Source organism: Xyrauchen texanus, chromosome 44 (assembly GCF_025860055.1).
Source record: "Xyrauchen texanus isolate HMW12.3.18 chromosome 44, RBS_HiC_50CHRs, whole genome shotgun sequence".
Classification (NCBI taxonomy): Eukaryota; Metazoa; Chordata; class Actinopteri; order Cypriniformes; family Catostomidae; genus Xyrauchen; species Xyrauchen texanus.
This window is the reverse complement of record NC_068319.1, coordinates 13,226,116-13,244,079: the sequence shown is the minus strand read 5'-3', so window position 1 is coordinate 13,244,079 and position 17,964 is coordinate 13,226,116. Positions and strand designations below refer to the sequence as shown.

The 17,964-nt window shown below is 38.8% G+C and overlaps 2 protein-coding genes and 4 non-coding genes across 7 annotated transcripts; all 6 read left to right on the top strand.

The window, feature by feature from the left end:
• Positions 1–4,975: 4,975 nt before the first annotated feature.
• Positions 4,976–11,961, top strand: LOC127636392 (cytotoxic and regulatory T-cell molecule-like). Of its 2 annotated transcripts, none has more exons than XM_052116841.1 (12): positions 4,976–5,044; positions 6,559–6,705; positions 6,825–6,977; positions 7,091–7,207; positions 8,048–8,206; positions 8,721–8,819; positions 9,241–9,321; positions 9,437–9,472; positions 9,699–9,776; positions 10,017–10,178; positions 10,290–10,376; positions 11,551–11,961. In XM_052116841.1, the coding sequence occupies exons 1-12, from the start codon at positions 4,993–4,995 to the stop codon at positions 11,709–11,711; spliced, it is 1,332 nt and encodes a 443-aa protein (XP_051972801.1). In that variant the 5' UTR covers positions 4,976–4,992; the 3' UTR covers positions 11,712–11,961. The 2 variants fall into 2 exon arrangements, with proteins under 2 accessions (XP_051972801.1, XP_051972800.1); XM_052116840.1 differs by having other exon boundaries at positions 9,434–9,472.
• Positions 11,962–12,538: 577 nt separating this feature from the next.
• On the top strand, positions 12,539–17,700 carry LOC127636391 (heat shock cognate 71 kDa protein-like). Its single transcript, XM_052116839.1, has 9 exons — positions 12,539–12,624; positions 14,360–14,569; positions 14,781–14,986; positions 15,223–15,375; positions 15,592–16,147; positions 16,342–16,544; positions 16,630–16,828; positions 16,909–17,141; positions 17,227–17,700. The coding sequence occupies exons 2-9, from the start codon at positions 14,365–14,367 to the stop codon at positions 17,419–17,421; spliced, it is 1,950 nt and encodes a 649-aa protein (XP_051972799.1). The 5' UTR covers positions 12,539–12,624; positions 14,360–14,364; the 3' UTR covers positions 17,422–17,700.
• On the top strand, positions 14,619–14,714 carry LOC127637143 (small nucleolar RNA SNORD14). Its single transcript, XR_007969675.1, has one exon. It is a non-coding gene; the product is annotated as a small nucleolar RNA SNORD14 (small nucleolar RNA).
• LOC127637140 (small nucleolar RNA SNORD14) lies at positions 15,051–15,146 on the top strand. The gene has a single exon (XR_007969672.1). It is a non-coding gene; the product is annotated as a small nucleolar RNA SNORD14 (small nucleolar RNA).
• LOC127637141 (small nucleolar RNA SNORD14) lies at positions 15,419–15,514 on the top strand. Its single transcript, XR_007969673.1, has one exon. It is a non-coding gene; the product is annotated as a small nucleolar RNA SNORD14 (small nucleolar RNA).
• LOC127637142 (small nucleolar RNA SNORD14) lies at positions 16,182–16,277 on the top strand. The gene has a single exon (XR_007969674.1). It is a non-coding gene; the product is annotated as a small nucleolar RNA SNORD14 (small nucleolar RNA).
• Positions 17,701–17,964: the final 264 nt, after the last annotated feature.

The window sequence follows — 17,964 nt, the reverse complement described above, 5'->3', positions numbered from 1 at the left end:
GATTTCTCTGTGTTATTTTTAAGCAACTGCAGTTAAAACTTCACAGTTCTTAAATTCATAATCATGTCATAATCTTTGGTTATCCTCATAACTGATCTTGGCCTTCAGCATCTGGCCCTCTGCAGTTGACTTTTAAAATGTACTGCTGCATCATTCACATAGTAGCATCTTTGATAAAATGTCCTATATTTGAATCATTATTGACCAGCATCTTGGGTGGTCAGTACCAAATAAATGGCTGTATATTGTGTTCAATATAATAAACAGAATTTAATGCACATACAAATATGGCAGGTTTAAACATTATGCGATTAAATCACCAATAATACATACTGTCTGATGTTTACTCTAGTTTGGAATTTGAAATAAGGAAGTTTCTTGCCCGCGTGGTTTTAGTGGTCAGTGGGTAGTGTGATCATGTGATTTCTTTTCCTCAAACCAAATAAAGACTTTCCAGTCCCTGTCCAATGCTGTGTTGTTTTTGTGTCATCACAACAAACAGTGATAACACTTGTAATGAAGCTGCCAATGGTGCTGTCATAGAGATGCAATTGTAAAATAATTTTCAGTTATAGGCAATTGACACTAATGTTGAACTCTAATAATCTGAATTGTCTATAGTTTTTCTCTGTTTGCAAGGAAGATAAAGTATTCTAGAACATAGATATACAGGTATAAATATAAGATACATATACACTAAAGAGTCCAAACATTATGACCACTCACACGTTGATCGTCTCCTAACAAGGCAACATGTCAAGGTCTGGTAGATCAGATGGTAAGCAAACAATCAGTTCTCTAGTCAATGTGTTGAGTGCAAGCAAAATGCCCATTTTTGATCTTAAACCATTTGACCATTTTAGGAGTTAAGACTTGAGCAACTTTTACAAGGGCCAAATTGTTATGGCCAGACGACTAGGTCAAAGCATCTCTGAAATTTTAATGCTTGGGGTGCTCCCCGTCAGCAGTGGTAAATAACTGGAACTGGACCTTGGAGCAGAGGAAGAAGGTTGCCTGGTCCGATGATCCCTGTTTTCTTTTACATCACTTGGATGGCAGTGTACATGTGCATGATTTACTTGGGGAAGTGATGGCACCAGGATGTACTGTGGAAGATGACAAGCAGGTGGAGCAGGTGTGGAGCAGGTGTGCTGCTCTGGGCAATGTTCTGCTGGAAAACCCTGGGTCCAACCATTCATGTTGACGCCTATTTGACACATGCCACCTACCTAAACATTGTTGCCGACCAGGTATACCCCTTCATGGAAATGGCCTCTTTTAGCAGGATAATGTGCCCGGTCACACATTGTATGGAAATGTTTTGAGGAACATGATGAAGAGTTCAAGGTGTTGCCCTGGCCTCAAAATTCCCCAGATCTCAATCCGATTGAGCATCTGTGGGATGTGCTGGATCAACAAGTGCGATCCATGGTGGCTCCACCTCGCAACTTACTGGACTTGAAAGATCTGCTGCTAATGTCTTGGTGCTGCGGAGTTGATCCAAAAGTTGTTGAGCGGGAGCGGCTGGGTGGGGTGTTGCGGTGGAGTTGATCCAAAAGTTGTTGAGCGGGGGGGCATTGGAGTTGATCCAAAAGTTGTTGAGCGGGGGGGGGGCATTGGAGTTGATCCAAAAGTTGTTGAGCGGGGATGTTCGCTGTCCCATTGATCAGCAGCGGATTATGCTGTTCTGTTCAGGACACTAGCGGCTCAGAGTGGGTGAAATTATGTCACTCTGAAGACTGTTTTCCGTGAAAGGCTTAACCTGAAACTCAGGACAGAACTGACCTGCAAGGGTGAAGGTACGAATCTTTCTGTATACAAAATTATGGCCATCAAGACTGATAACCTGCTTCAGAATGCTTCACGGCCTCTCAGTACAGGACCAGGCATCCAATGTATCACCCAATGCCATGCAAGTTGCTCACACATGTTTCCATTGAGGAACGTCGATGCAACGAAAACATTTGTTTTTACTGTGGTTCACAAAGTCAGCTCAATGCTGCATGCTCATACAAGAAATCCAGTTCCCTTGAGTCAAGGCATCACATGAGTACTATGAGCATTATGTCACCCATCTAAAATAACTTTCTGTTGCCTATAGAGATCTCCATTGGTGATCATGTAAGATGTTACAGCATTAGTGGATTCTGGGGCTGCTGTTAATCAAATTGATCAGGAGATTTTGCAAGAACCCAACATACCCACCATTGAATGCTTACCTAAGATTAGTATAACCACTGTTGACAACGTACCTATTGGTACTGGCATAATTAAACATAACTGTTCCTATAACCATTAAAATTGGACTTTCGTGTAGAGAATATCTCACTGTCATCAACTCACCCAGACGTGCTCTTTTTCTGGGTCATCCCTGGCTTGCCATCCATGACCCATCGATATCCTGGAACCAAGGTGATCTCAAACATTGGTCAAGTTTCTGTCATAATCATTGTCTCCAGGTTGCTGTTTCCAGGCCTTCCCTTATCACCAGTATTGAGAGCCCTAAATCACAGAAGGAGACCATGATTCCCAAGGAGCATGCAGAGCTCAGTGAAGTGTTTAGTAAAATTAAAGCTACACAACGTCCTCCTCATCGTCCATGGGACTGTGTCATTGAACTTCTGTCCAATACAGCTCAACCGAGAAGCAAGGCCTATGCATTGTCATGCCCTGAGACCCTTGCCATGGAGAATTACATTGAGGAAGCCCTTGCCTCCAGTTACATTCATCCCTCCACCTCCTCAACTGCTGCAGGTTTCTTTTTCGTAGAAAAGAGGGATGGAGATCGACGTCCCTGTATCGACTATCAAGGCCTGAACTCTGTCACTATAAAATATTGTTACCATTTCCACTTATCCCCTCAGCCCTTGAACAACTCTGCGACGCCAAGATCTATACCAAACTTGATCTAAGAAGTGCTTATAACCTCATCAGGATTCGAGAAGGGGAAGACTGCTTTCATCATCACAAGGGGAACTATGAATATTTGATCATGCCGTATGGACTTTCTTACGCCCCCTCAGTTTTCCAGTCCTTTATCAACTAAATATTCAGAGACTTACTGAATCATTGTGTGGTGGCCTACATTGATGACATTCTTTACTCCCAAAACATGGAACAACATATCGAGCAGGTCAAGACAGTCTTATCAGATCTCCAGGAACACCAACTATTTGTCAAGGCAGAGAAGTTCCATACCTCTCATACCACTTTCCTGGGTTACAATATCAGCCATCAAGGTGTGGAGATGGATGTCTCAAAGGTCACGGCGGTCACCGAATGGCCTCTACCTTCTAAACTCAAGGAACTACAGGGGTTTCTTTGCCAACTTCTATCGCCATTTCATTAGGAATTACACTACCATTGCAGCACCACTCACATCTTTGCTCAAGGGAAAGCCAAGCAAATTGCCATGGAATGATGCCACATACCAAGCCTTCATCTCCCTCAAGTTAAGCTTCACGACTGCTCCGATACTGAAATATCCTGACCCCAATCTTCCCTTCGTTGTTGAGGTAGATGCTTCAGATTGTGGGAAGTGGTCCTGTCACAACGTCACGGAACACCAGGCAAGCTTTACCCTTGTGCCTTTTTCTCCAGGAAGTTTAACTCCTATGAACATAATTAAGATGTGAAGAATAAGGAATTACTTTTCATGAATGCGGCACTCAAGGAATGGCGTCCCTGGTTAGAGTGGGCAGTCCACCTATTCCAAGTTATCTCCAATCACAAGAATCTTGAATATAAAAGGCAGCCAAGAGATTGAACCCACATCAAGCACGATGGTCATTGGTTTTCACCAGATTAAATTTTACAGTCACTTACTGCCCTGGCAGCAAGAACAGCAGACATGATCCACCTCACTTCCAACCTCACCCTGGGTCCATCCTGCCACCACCTGTAATCATAGCACCAATTAGCTGGGACATCATAGAGGAGATACAATGAACAGCATAAACCATCACAGCATAAACCGCTACCTGTAACATCCAAGGTTATTACCCCTACTACCGACTACCTCTATTTGCCTGTTGATTTGGATTGTTTGCTTGTGATCTTTTAATAAACATCCTTCACATGGATCCTAATACTGTCTCCATGGCCAGTTCATTACACAAGGTTTATTTCTATTTCTCATGCTCTAAACTAACTTAAAACATAAAACTCGTATGAATGTAATGCATCATAAGAAAGTGTTTCACCGCTGTTCAAATGCAATTTGGATCGCATTATATGTATAAGTGCTTTCCATCTGAAAGGACTAAATATTAAATGAAATAAATGACAGTAAAATGCTCTTCAGAAATCCTAATACTTTTTCTAACAATTATTTAATTTGTAACTGTAGTGGAATACAGTTACAAATATTTTGTATTTTAAACACATAATCCCATTACATATATTCCGTTACTCCCCAACCCTGACCACAGGACACCTTCAGGGGTCTTGTAGAATCCATGCCTCGGTTGGTCGGTGCTGTTTTGGCGGCACGCAGAGGACCAACACATTTTAGGTCATAATGTTTTGGCTTATCGGTGTACCGTAATCTCAGTTTCTGGTTGCATCTGATTGTCAAGCATTCTACCAGTCAAGAGAGATGGTCAGTTAAGATACTGGTACATTATGTATAGACCAATTAGAAACAGGTCTTAAAATTTCAGCTAAACTAGTAGAAGAATCATGAAGAAAGAGATGGAAAATATATTGGCATATATATACATTTATTTACTGAATGTATAGTTAATCGTTTCATAACCTTAGTATTAGATCTGAAGTGTGAATAAAATGCGTCATTTTCTATAGATAAGTCAAAAGGAGGTCAGTTTAGGTGGCATGAGAATGAGAACCAATGACTCGACCAAATGCCCCTGAAACTTCACAAATAAATTTACTAAGAGGGAAAGACCATGACAGTTCATGATGTCATGGAAGCCTCTCTCTTTAAAACAGTCAAAGCAGAGGAAGTGAGCTTCAGAGTTCTACTCGTACAGCATGGAGATCAAACAAAGCATCGTAATTCACATTTTCATGTTGATCGTAGGAGGTAAGACATAAATATGTTGTTTACAAAGGTTTAAGCTACATGTCTGGCTTTATAGAGAAGTTTTGTGGTTAGTCTTTACCTGTTGCCTGCAGGTTCGTTTTTGCAGGCTTTGTTAACAGAGAAGGTACTGTGTTGTTTTCAATGTTTGTCAGTGTATTTCATGCCATATTGAATGGCGAAATAATTTTTCACATTATTCGTTCATCAGGCTGACAGTCTTGTCTGAGAGTCATGTGCAACTCATTTTATTGATTTTAATTGGTCGGGTTGAATTATCTACTTTGAGCTTGCACATTTGATTACAGTAAGCTAGGTTATAGAAGCGAGGAAATATTCTTATAATTAAAAAAAACAGCAGTCAGTGTAAATGCTAAAATGATTTTCAGCAGTGTGCTAAATGAATAAAAGGCAGCTTATGGGAAAATTAGCAATAATTGATGTGAAATGATAAACTTCAAAATTCTAAATGATCAGCAATTTGCCATATAGTTAAATTTGCTGAGTTAAAGCTAAACAAATCCAGCATTTATTGAACTTTAAACTGATTTTTAATTAAACAAGTATGATCACAAGTTATACTGTAATTTAACTCCTCCCACAGAGGAATGCACAGACATTAGGGTTAAGTTTATCATATGACTAAATAAAATCCCACCTCCACATAGCCTGATTTAGAGCTACATTTGTTTGACACTTATACCTCTATGAATAATGTCTTAACACAACTGTTTCCTGCTCCAGTGTGTACGTGTAGCTCTTATGTGTTACAGTGGCAAGTTTTCTCTTGCTGCAAGATCAAACCACACTAGCAAATACAAAGACCACTTATGGAAGGCTTTTTCTCTCTGACTCTTTACTCTAATGCAAATATTTAGCCCCCTCTCACTTTCACCCACAAGCCCAGAGAGTGGTGAGAACAACTCAAATGAGTCAGAGCAGAGCGTAGGGGGTCTGTGGTATTGCCTTCCTCCAGATAAACCTACTATTCTTCCATTAAACAACTATTGTACATCTTTATAGATTAAGCCCTCTTGGTAGCAACAATGCTTTTAATAGTAATCAACATATCTAACTAAATCAGTTTTAAACTGACACATTCTGAAGAGTAGGCTACATATTTGTGAATACAGTTATATAGAAACTTGCTGATATTGTTGAAAAAACACAATGCTTTTTTTTTTATGACATTTAAACACTTTTAATATACCTCATAACTTGTAAGGTTAACATCTGCATTACAAAACCAACTATATTTACAAGCTTGTTTATGCATGATCAAATTAAACAGTAGCTCAAGAGCATTGCACTTGTGATTCAAAAGGCCGGGTAAGAGCCCTGAAGAAAGCGCAAGTTGACAAATGAATTGAAAGTATCAATAGCATTTTCCATCTCACACTTGCTATTTATGACACTATCGCTTGGGTTTAGGTTAAAGGTTTATGGTAGGGATGTAGGTTTTGCTGAATTAAAACTTATTAGAGCATTAAAACTTCATCTGTTTTTATTTTGAACAGGTAGAGTATGTTCAGCAGTAAAGCAACTTATAGTGACAGAAGGTGACATATTGGTTTTGAAATGTCTTTGGAAAAACTCCAGCGAGAAAGTGCATTTGGAGTGGAGAAATCCTCAAGGCTACATCATGTTCTTCAATACACACAGAGGTAAAGGCAAACTCCATACTGTATGAAAACGATTGAATAATGTATTTCATTCACATAAATTTCCTCTGTTGAATCTCGCAACTAAGCAACGTCTCTGTGTCTTTCATGTACACGCACAGTTCTGAGAGACCCAAGAAGCAATGTCTTTACTTTAAACGACTCAGAATATACAGTTCATGTGTCTAATGTCACTCTCAAAGACGAAGGGGTTTACAAATGTGTACAGTATGAAGACAAAGTCATAATAAAAAAATACAAAGTAAAAGTTTTGGGTGAGTATAAATATGTTTACACCCCATCTTTTTTTAATATAACACTTGTATGAAAGTACAACCAATAACAATTTGCTAAGTTTTTTTCTTCTTTTTCTTCAATCTAATCACAGGAACCCCAAAAATAGAAATGGCCAAGCATGGCGATAAAACTATCATCCAATGTTCGACAGAATCAAATGGCCACCCACCCGAACTGTCCTGGGTACTGAGTGGGGTTGAGATTGAGGGTAAGATTACGAGAAGTGTCTGAGTGGGTAGACACGTAGAGAAACAGAGAGATAAGAGAAACTAAAGAAAAGGCATTCAGTACATAAAGATACAAAGTTAAAAAATGTACAGTTAGGCAGATAAATAAACAGATAAATAGATTTATATATAAACAGACACAATGACTTTTGACATTTGGTTGCAGTAAATGCCAATACAGTGGCAAGAGAAATTATGTGAACCCTTGGGAATTACCTGCATTTATATGTATAAATGTGTCTTAATATAATCTAAATTACAATAATAAACAAACACAATCTGTTTTAACTAATAACACACAAATTATTGTATTGTTCTTGTACATATTGAATACGACATTCAGTGTAGGTTGGAAAAAGTATGTGAACCACATAGGCTGATGATGTTAATCATGATGATGTTAAGCATCATGATTTGGGGCTGCTTTGGGGCTTGGACCGCTTTTGGAGTAGCCCAGTAAGAGCCCATACATTAACCCAATAGAGATGCTGTGGAATGAACTCTATAGAACTGTTCACACCAAACATCCTAAGAATATGACTGAGCTGAAGCAGTTCTGTAAGAAAGAATGGTCCAACATTCCTTCTTAACAATGTGCAGATCTAATCTGCAGCTACCTGAAATTCTTGGTTGAGGTTATTGCTGAGACATTTTATGACCAATGAATGCATGAAAACAGCTAATTCTAAAGGGTTCACATACTTTTTCTTTCCACTGTATCTTGTGACAATAGAGGAACCAGGATTATCTCGTAGGTCAGCTAAGGATAAATGCAAAGCCCTGATTCCTGTATATACAATATGCTCTGTTTCCCCTAACAGCCCAACCCAATACACTGTGGCATTATGGATCCAACCGGTCAGTGGCAGTTAGTGTATTAAAAATCAAAACTCATATCAGGCAAGCTACGGTGAAATGCTTGGCAAAATACCAAGCTCTCCCAAAGCCACTGGAGAATATCATCACCATTGGAAATGATGGTAAATACACACAAACGCACTATTGTAACCACCCAGGAAGACAGAAATAGCAGATATCACTAGACACTTTAAAATGTGCAACCTTTTACCTTATATTTACCTCCACATCACTCTCACCACTATGGATGCCAAATTAATGTTTCCAAAAATAGGGGCATATTTCTATGGATGACATTAGCCATTATTAAAAAAGGGAACTTAAAGTAGTGGGGAATTTGTCTGGCTGTGCTACATTGGGAAAGTTTATATTCTGTGGAGTATTTGTTAGTTTCCTTTTAAAGAGAACAAGTGCTTGACATTAGAGTGGTCAATCACATGATATAAGAGAAGTCAACAATTTCTTTGAAAAAGAGAAGTAAAACCTTTCACATGCAGAATAAACCTATTAAATATTAATAGTACTATAAAACTCATATTCTTATATATGATTTGATCAAACAGACTTTAAATGATGTCTTGTGACTAATGGAACGTTTTATTGTCTTATTTTGTCTTTATTGTCTCTTTCATGTAGCTGTTACAGCCTCCATATCAAGCTTTTTCAGTACTAGAGATATACTAAAAACCGAGACAAAGATCAAAGTCACTTCTGCCCCTGTCTTTAGCAGTACAGGTGAGTTCCCATTTTAATTTTAACTGTGTTAGGACAAACCTGAATAAATGACATTAGAAGAAATAAAGTATTACGGATAAGCAGTTTCATGTCTTGAAATAAACTAAACTTGAACACACACTAGGTCTCTCAAAAGAGTCTGAGAATGGCAGAATACTTTAAAAACAGCATAAAAAGTAATCAAAACCGCTTTTGTGTTAGAGCTTCAGATATAACAACAATTATGGAAGTTGCTTTTGCCCATTGTGACTATCTGTCTCCATCTACTGGTAGCCTAGCTTTAGTATACTGCACACAGCCATTTTAAGGCATTTTTGAAAAATGTTATGCTCTTTTTAAGTGTTTTGCTTCTTTCTTTCATTTTGGCTTTTTAATTTTATACCTCAACATCTGCTTTAACAAATACACCATCTGATTACAGCACACATGGAATTGTCATCAAATTCAGAAAGTAATGAAGTGTTCTCAACTGGAGAGAGCCCTAAATCAGACAGCACGCAAGGTATACAATAAATGATAAACCATTTTAACTTTTTTCACTTCATCTAAAAGTTGAAATGTGTTGGTAATTTCTATCAACAGTGATTCATTTGTTTGCTTTGTGTCTGCTTTAGTAGAAGACATTTCTACAGCCACAGAGATAAGCTTGATAAGTAAGTGTTATTTAATTTAATTTGTAAATGTGAATTAACTACACAGAGTCAAAGTTAGTTACTAAACACACCTCAATATGAACATGAGGCCAAAATATGGCACTGTAGCTATGTAGACCAAATTTATTCTCATTACATAACTGAATTAACAAATATTTTATTTTGTTTATTTTAAATCTTTTGAAGCTAATTCTGAAGTGTTCTCAAATCTATATTTGCATTTCAGCACACAGCAGAAACTTATCAGAGTCCAATTCAACTGAAGGACTACAGACCAAAAACGGCAGCTCAGACAGCACACAAGGTAAAGACAATGAAAAATAAACATAATCTAGCAAAAACAAAATTCCTATTTTTTTTCCCTAACTTAAAAGTTTTTTTTTTTTTTACAATTCTAAGCAATTATATGAACGTCATTAAAAAGTCATGATTTCTGTTCAAAAAAATTAAGCATGAATTAAAGGCTTTTTCTTATGGCTGTGTGATGCTTTCCAATGGCATAAAAATTATTTGTAAATAACAGGATTATTTGACATGTTTGCAGGTTTTGGCATAGAGATCGAAGGTGAAAAAGACAATCGAAATGCTCAAAAATACAGCTCACCATTGCTGGTCCTGCTGGTGACGTGTCTTATTTTCTGCTTGCTTATTGTTGTCATCTTCTTCGTGACCAGATTGCTAAAGGCACATATAGCCTGGAAAAAAGGTAATACATGATTAATAATATTGTTTGATAACTTACTTCAAGCTTCATTTATATTCTGAATATTTTAGGCATGCATTAATTGTTAATTAATTGCATTAATTTAAATGACAGAAAATGAAGAATCAGACCAGTCTCAGGAAAGCAACAAATCAAAATCCAGCCATGAAGATAAGCAGTCTAAGGAAAGGAGAAGACAAGGTAAAACCGCTTTAAACCTTGTGTGACCTATGGGGCATTTTTGTCTTTGTCATTTTAGCTTTTTCTATCATTTTGGCTCTGTTAATGCCAACGACATCAGATATATATATATATATATATATATATATATATATATATATATATATAGATATAGATAGATATATAGATAGATAGATAGATAGATAGATAGATAGATAGATAGATAGATAGATAGATAGATAGATACCTATAGTACATCTAAAATACACTGTGTACAAAAAATATTTACACTCAGGACCTTAAGGACAAAAATGTCACACCTGCAATAGTTGATCCCAGTGTCATTAAAGCAGAATATCATGAATTCTATGATATTATGCTTTCATTCTATGTTATTCTATATTAAGCCCTGGCTTCAAAATGTACATTTTTTTATATTTCCACCAGATGGTGCCATTTTTCTTATGTTTAGCCTATGGAGCTAGTACATACTTTTTTCCTATTTTCTGTTTGCTGTATTTTAGAGCATTGTAGTCCAATTGAATAAATGATGCTTGGGTGTGTTGGTATGGATGTCAGAGTGTGTTTTATATGTGTGTTTTGAGACATTTGTGTTTGCGTGCGTGTGTAAAAACATGTATAAACAAACAGGCATTTAAAGGGTTAAAATCCTGAAAATAAATGAATATTTGGTAGTTATGGTCAGGACTGATGTTGGTTAAAATAATTGACTAATTGAAAGTGGAAAATAATATTAATATATGCGATTATTATGGTAGTTTTTTGACACGGACATTTTGTCCTCTAAGAACCTCTGAGCATGTTATTTTAATTGACACACGAGGTTTAACTAATCTGTTGAATCGAACACAGGCGCCGATCCCGTGAAAGCACGAGCTATTCCCATTCAATTTCTCTTATAGGCATTAAAAACAAATACAAATAATGATAAATATTTCTCAGCCTTGTCCCAAACCAGAAAGCTATATTATTTATTAACGACATTAAAACGTTTGAATTGCAACAAATAATTTCAAAACTCGAAAAAAGCGATTGCTAATTGCTAACTTGTCGTTGTCGTTATAGGCACCAACCGGCAGGAGCATAAATAGGCGCGTGGGGAATCGAACGCAAGAGTTTCTTTGTGTTTAAACAAAAGATTGATATTTCCTGTTTCTCTTGATTTTCTATCCAGGTTTTTGGAACTCAAATTTCACGGAATACAGAGTGGAAGAAACTTCACAGAATGAAGCTAAATCAAATGCTACAGTAGATGTGATCACTGAAACAGAAGACAGTTCACGAACAGCTTGTAGCACACTGGGAGCCGCTTGCGTCAAGGAGACCGAACTTTAGAGGAACATTCAGCTGGATCTAAATCCTCTTAAGAGACTAAACTGATTTTACAGTTTTTAATTAACAATGGTGCTCAGTTGTTGGGGGGGTTAATAAGCATTGAATATAGGTTGCCTTTTGTATTGTATTTACTTTTTTTATAATTGTATGATCGTTTATGAATGTAATGTTGATACATAAAATGTATTGTTTTGCCAGTTTAGATTAAAAAAAATACTGAATGTACACTAAATGAAATCAGTGTTTAATTGTAATGTGGGCACTTTAAATTATAGTATTTTTTTTATTATTATTATAGTTTAATAATAATAAAGAGACTATGGTGAGTAAAGATTGTGGGGAGAGGTGCATATTTCACGAACATGTCAATTACAAGTAAATTGTTCTTCTAATAAATACGGAATAGACTGCCAGGAAATACTTTTAAGGACCATACAGTTACAAACCAAGGTCATTGAGCTTTTTGGGCTACATTTGACATTCATTTTCTTAACTGTGTGTTTGCTCTTATCGTTTCCTTTCATGTACCAGACATTTATATAGCATAATTATATTTTGCTGCATCATTGTCGCATTTCCGAATCGAGGTATGTTTTCCTGTGTTTGGAGATCCATTCATATGTTCCGCATTGACGGCAATTGCGGCAAACTTGAGGGGGATGGGCTGGGGTGTTTCTACCAATCATACACTTGGATTTATTTTCCACGAGGTGCGGCATAGTGAAGTATAGCGATTTTTCATTGGTGCTCACCGTCTAAGAGCGCGTCATCTGAAAACTGATTGGCCCAGCTGCCGGTTATAAATACTGTTCTAGAACGATCGATCCTTCTCTCTTAGCAGCAAGGCGAGGCGGTTGTCACCATTCCAGCTCTCCGACCGGCATCTTCATCCATCTCGAAAATCTCCAACGTGGTATGTTCAGGAGCTCTTTGTTCTATCGTTATCGATTATGTTTTAATATATTCTATAAATCTATTTTTATTTGGCACGGCTGTTTTCACAGTCTTGTATTGAAATGTAACATACGGATGCATATGTGTCTTCATTTTTTTTAATTTTTATATCGGACGACTTTTATAAGGAGCTCCAGGCCTAATCACTGCTTGAAATTTTTATAACCGTACATGCCGCTTTCCTTAATTTAATTCCTTGTTTTCACTAATTTTGTGTAAACCGCTAAACTCTTGTGCGAATATTAAAATATAAAGTGCCACTGGCACTTTGCCCCCCCATTTATATAATATATTCATTTGTTTTAGTACTTAATGGTTTCTTAAACTACTTTTTAATCACTCATGTCCGTTTTTTTGAGTGAACATTTCGTTATTTGACTAGGCCTCAAGAAAAACCCAGAAGCTCAAACCACGTGGTCTGACGCATGTCCGCATGCTCTGATTCATGTATTATATATGAGATCATCCTCCGCGGTTATATCATAGGACATGGCGTAACGGTCAACTGGCGTGTTACGAAAGTAAATTCTATTTGTTTGTGGATATCATACAAATGAACGAGCCTTACTGTAACCCCTGCCACAGCAACATTTTAAGATTTTATTCAAACTTATTTTATCGTTGTAAATTAAACCGATTTAGTGTAACATGTTGAAGATTAGCGGAAAGGTGGTCAATTCTTTAAGATTATTCAGCGTACTGAAGCGTCTCCTCAGACATCTATTCAAACAGAACGTAAACTTGTCTCGTCAGTGTACTACCATAGAATGTGGGACCACCGCGTTGTGCTGTTAGGCTAAGTTTGTAGGCTCCCCTATTAGATGGGGTTCTGTGGCCTATTGTTTCACAACACCACGTGGAGGACATGCTTAACAGCTTCCTGTTACAGCGTTCACTGCTATTTTATACCTCTTGAGATTCAACCATGCAACTATCGCAAGTTACTTTACTTTGGTTAACTGTCCCAGACAAATACCCTTTTGAGGTAAACGTTCACTCGGCGGCCGTCTTTGGAACATTCCCGTTCAAACCGGGCTGCTATTTCAATGGATACCAACTAATGCGCATGCGCGATATCGAATTGATTGATGGGAGATATCTTAATCCTAAAGGTGATTGGCTGGTTTAAAACTAAGGCGGGACCTATCTATGTGCGCTGGGCGTTCCACTTTCATTTTAATAAGTGGCTTATAGATGCATTATTGATGGGCATTCCTGCTCTTTTCAGTGAGTCGTCTCGTTTGGTTCCCAACCGGCCTTTTAAAGGAAACTGAATGGCCTATATTTAATGGCACAAGTCTTAAGCATATCATTACTCATTGGGTTTGGCTGCTTTTCTACTTGTGCATTTACATTGCAACATATATTTTTTTTCTTTATATATATATGGTGATTTCATTCATCAGGTCTCTCTCATATTGAGCATTGCAAAGTTTAAAGCGTGTACTTTCAAAGAGTAGAAGTTTTAGACATTTTATTCTGAAGAGGCTGTTGTTTCTGACAATGTCTGGACCTTAAATATTTGTACACAGTGGAGTTTCAGGAACTATGCAACTATGGTACATTGTAAACTTGTATAACCGGAGCCTGGTGAAGTGCGTCATGGAATCTGTTGAATACTTCCCATAAGGGATTCTGTTTAGTTTCTGTGGAGCAGAAAGTATTAAAGTTGTACATTTTCGGTTTCTTTTCAGACACCATGTCTAAGGGACCAGCTGTTGGTATTGATCTTGGGACCACCTACTCTTGTGTGGGTGTCTTCCAACATGGAAAAGTAGAAATTATTGCTAATGACCAAGGAAACAGGACTACTCCAAGCTATGTAGCCTTCACCGATTCTGAGAGATTGATCGGAGATGCCGCAAAAAATCAGGTCGCCATGAACCCCACCAACACCGTCTTTGGTAAGTGATCACTTGTTACCATGTCTATTCCATGTAAAATGAAGAATTTTCGCTATGATGAAGTTGATTCCTTGCCATTCGTAGTTTCCACCAGAGGTTTAAATACCAAAGATGGCCCAAGCACCTTCCTTGGATGTCTGAGCGAATATTGATTTGAAGAGTTTATTTATTTTTGTTTCATGCCCCTTAAGTGTGTGCTCTCTCCCAATAGATGCAAAGCGTCTGATTGGTCGCCGATTTGATGATGGTGTTGTCCAGTCTGACATGAAGCACTGGCCTTTTAATGTCATCAATGACAATACCCGTCCCAAAGTTCAGGTTGAATACAAGGGTGAGACGAAGTCATTCTACCCTGAGGAGATTTCCTCCATGGTTCTCACCAAAATGAAGGAAATTGCTGAGGCTTATCTGGGAAAGGTGAGTAATTGTTCAGATGTTTGGAGTAGTTTATTTTTCCCCTCATTTTACTGAACTCTGTGCTTCGCTATGATGAAGTTGATTCCTTTCCATTCGTAGTTTCCACCAGAGGTTTAAATACCAAAGATGGCTTCTTGACCTTCCTTGGATGTCTGAGCGACACACTCTGAATTTAAACTGCTAGTGTAACTTTTGATTACAAATTGATTAAAGTTGAATCCTCATTGTCATTCCAGACCGTTTCCAATGCCGTGGTCACAGTCCCTGCCTACTTCAACGATTCTCAGCGACAGGCCACCAAAGATGCTGGAACCATCTCTGGCTTGAACGTTCTTCGTATCATCAATGAGCCAACTGCTGCTGCTATTGCCTACGGCTTGGACAAAAAGGTTAGTTACACTTGTACATGTATCAGAAAATTAAGTTCTTAAATCGCAATGATGAAGTTGATTCCTTGCCATTCGTAGTTTCCACCAGAGGTTGAAAAACCAAAGATGGCCCAAGCACCTTCCTTGGATGTCTGAGCGAAAATAATTTGGGAGCATATCATTTACTTGATATGGACATGCGAAAATATACTCTCTAATTTTCCCCCATTTAAACAGGTTGGAGCTGAGAGGAACGTCCTCATCTTTGATCTTGGTGGTGGCACCTTCGACGTGTCCATCCTCACCATTGAGGATGGAATTTTCGAGGTGAAGTCTACTGCTGGAGACACTCACTTGGGCGGTGAAGACTTCGACAACCGCATGGTGAACCACTTCATCACAGAGTTCAAGCGTAAACACAAGAAGGACATCAGTGATAACAAGAGAGCTGTTCGTCGTCTCCGCACTGCTTGCGAGAGGGCCAAGCGCACCCTGTCCTCCAGCACTCAGGCCAGTATTGAGATTGACTCCCTCTATGAGGGTATCGATTTCTATACCTCCATCACCAGGGCACGATTTGAAGAGCTGAATGCGGACCTATTCCGTGGCACATTGGACCCAGTTGAGAAGTCCCTGCGTGACGCTAAGATGGACAAGGCTCAGATCCACGACATTGTCCTGGTTGGTGGTTCCACTCGCATTCCCAAGATCCAGAAACTGCTCCAAGACTACTTCAATGGCAAAGAGCTCAACAAGAGCATCAATCCCGATGAGGCAGTTGCCTATGGAGCAGGTGGGTTAATTAAGGTTTTTATTCCTATGTCCATTCGCTATGATGAAGTTGATTCCTTGCCATTCGTAGTTTCCACCAGAGGTTGAAAAACCAAAGATGGCCCAAGCACCTTCCTTGGATGTCTGAGCGAGTGCTGATAATGCTTTGCTTTGCTGCGGATGCGGTCCAAGGTTTTAATTTCTCTCCTGTTTCAGCTGTTCAGGCTGCGATCCTCTCTGGTGACAAGTCTGAGAATGTTCAGGACCTGCTGCTGCTTGATGTCACTCCTCTGTCCCTTGGAATTGAGACTGCTGGTGGTGTTATGACTGTACTCATAAAGCGTAATACCACCATCCCAACCAAACAGACTCAGACCTTCACCACATACTCTGATAACCAGCCTGGCGTGCTCATTCAGGTTAGTAGTGCTGCTCATTTGATTCTGCAAGGAACCAGGATTTGGTTTTCTAGATATAATTTTAACTTCATGCTAATTTGTCCAGGTCTATGAGGGTGAGCGTGCAATGACCAAGGATAACAACTTGCTGGGCAAGTTTGAGCTCACTGGAATCCCCCCTGCACCCCGTGGTGTTCCCCAGATTGAAGTCACCTTTGATATTGATGCCAACGGCATCATGAACGTGTCTGCGGTTGACAAGAGCACTGGCAAGGAGAACAAGATCACAATCACCAATGACAAAGGTAAGATTTTTCTCCATTCTTACTAGACCAGATTCTTCTTGTGCCACTTCAGATTAGTTAACTGGAGGTCCTTCTGTTAGGTCGTCTCAGCAAGGAGGACATTGAGCGCATGGTGCAGGAGGCCGAGAAGTACAAGTCTGAAGATGATGTGCAGCGTGACAAAGTATCTTCAAAGAATGGTCTGGAGTCCTACGCCTTCAACATGAAGTCCACTGTTGAGGATGAGAAACTGCAGGGCAAGATCAGCGATGAGGACAAACAGAAGATCCTTGAAAAGTGCAACGAAGTCATCAGCTGGCTTGACAAGAACCAGGTAAATTTGCCATCAGTTGTGAAACTTTGTTTTTTATCTTGGCAAACCCTGAAGTGTGACTTTAATATCCCTTTAATACTTTCAGACTGCCGAGAGGGAAGAATTTGAGCACCAGCAGAAAGAGCTGGAGAAGATATGCAACCCCATCATCACCAAGCTTTATCAGGGTGCTGGAGGCATGCCAGGTGGTATGCCTGATGGTATGCCTGGTGGCTTCTCAGGAGCTGGTGCTGCTCCAGGAGGTGGATCCTCTGGCCCAACCATCGAGGAGGTTGACTAAGCCATTCCAAAGCTGCTATGCTATTTCCATAGCAATGTGTAATGTTGCCCTCTGTAGTTTGATTTGTCTAAAATTGTTACTGTTTTGTGATTGTTTTGATGACTTAAACTTGCAGAGAGATTGTTGCTATTAATAAAAATGGGGATTAAGGATCACAGGGAACAGATTTTCTACATGCACAAACCATTTATAGGCGTGTGAAATGTAAATTTCATAAGCCTTCTCCAGCTGCCTCAATGCATTGAAAGAAATTAATAAAATTGTGACTTCTTCCCAGTTCTCACTTGTTTTGGTTTCCTTTTCTATATTGCTTGAGTACTGCAGTTAAATTTGTTCTACCTCAGTTAACTTGTGTATCTAGGTATCACAAGGGTGTGGGATCTACATTTCCTAAGTAATGTGTAGAACATGGCCTACCTTCAAAGTGTTAAAACCACTTTGATATGAGTGGGTTCTCCAAGCATAAATGCAAGAGGTCTTAAAGTTCATCCTAAAATATTCTCCTGCCATCCCAAATGTGTATGACTTTTGCAGAACACACAT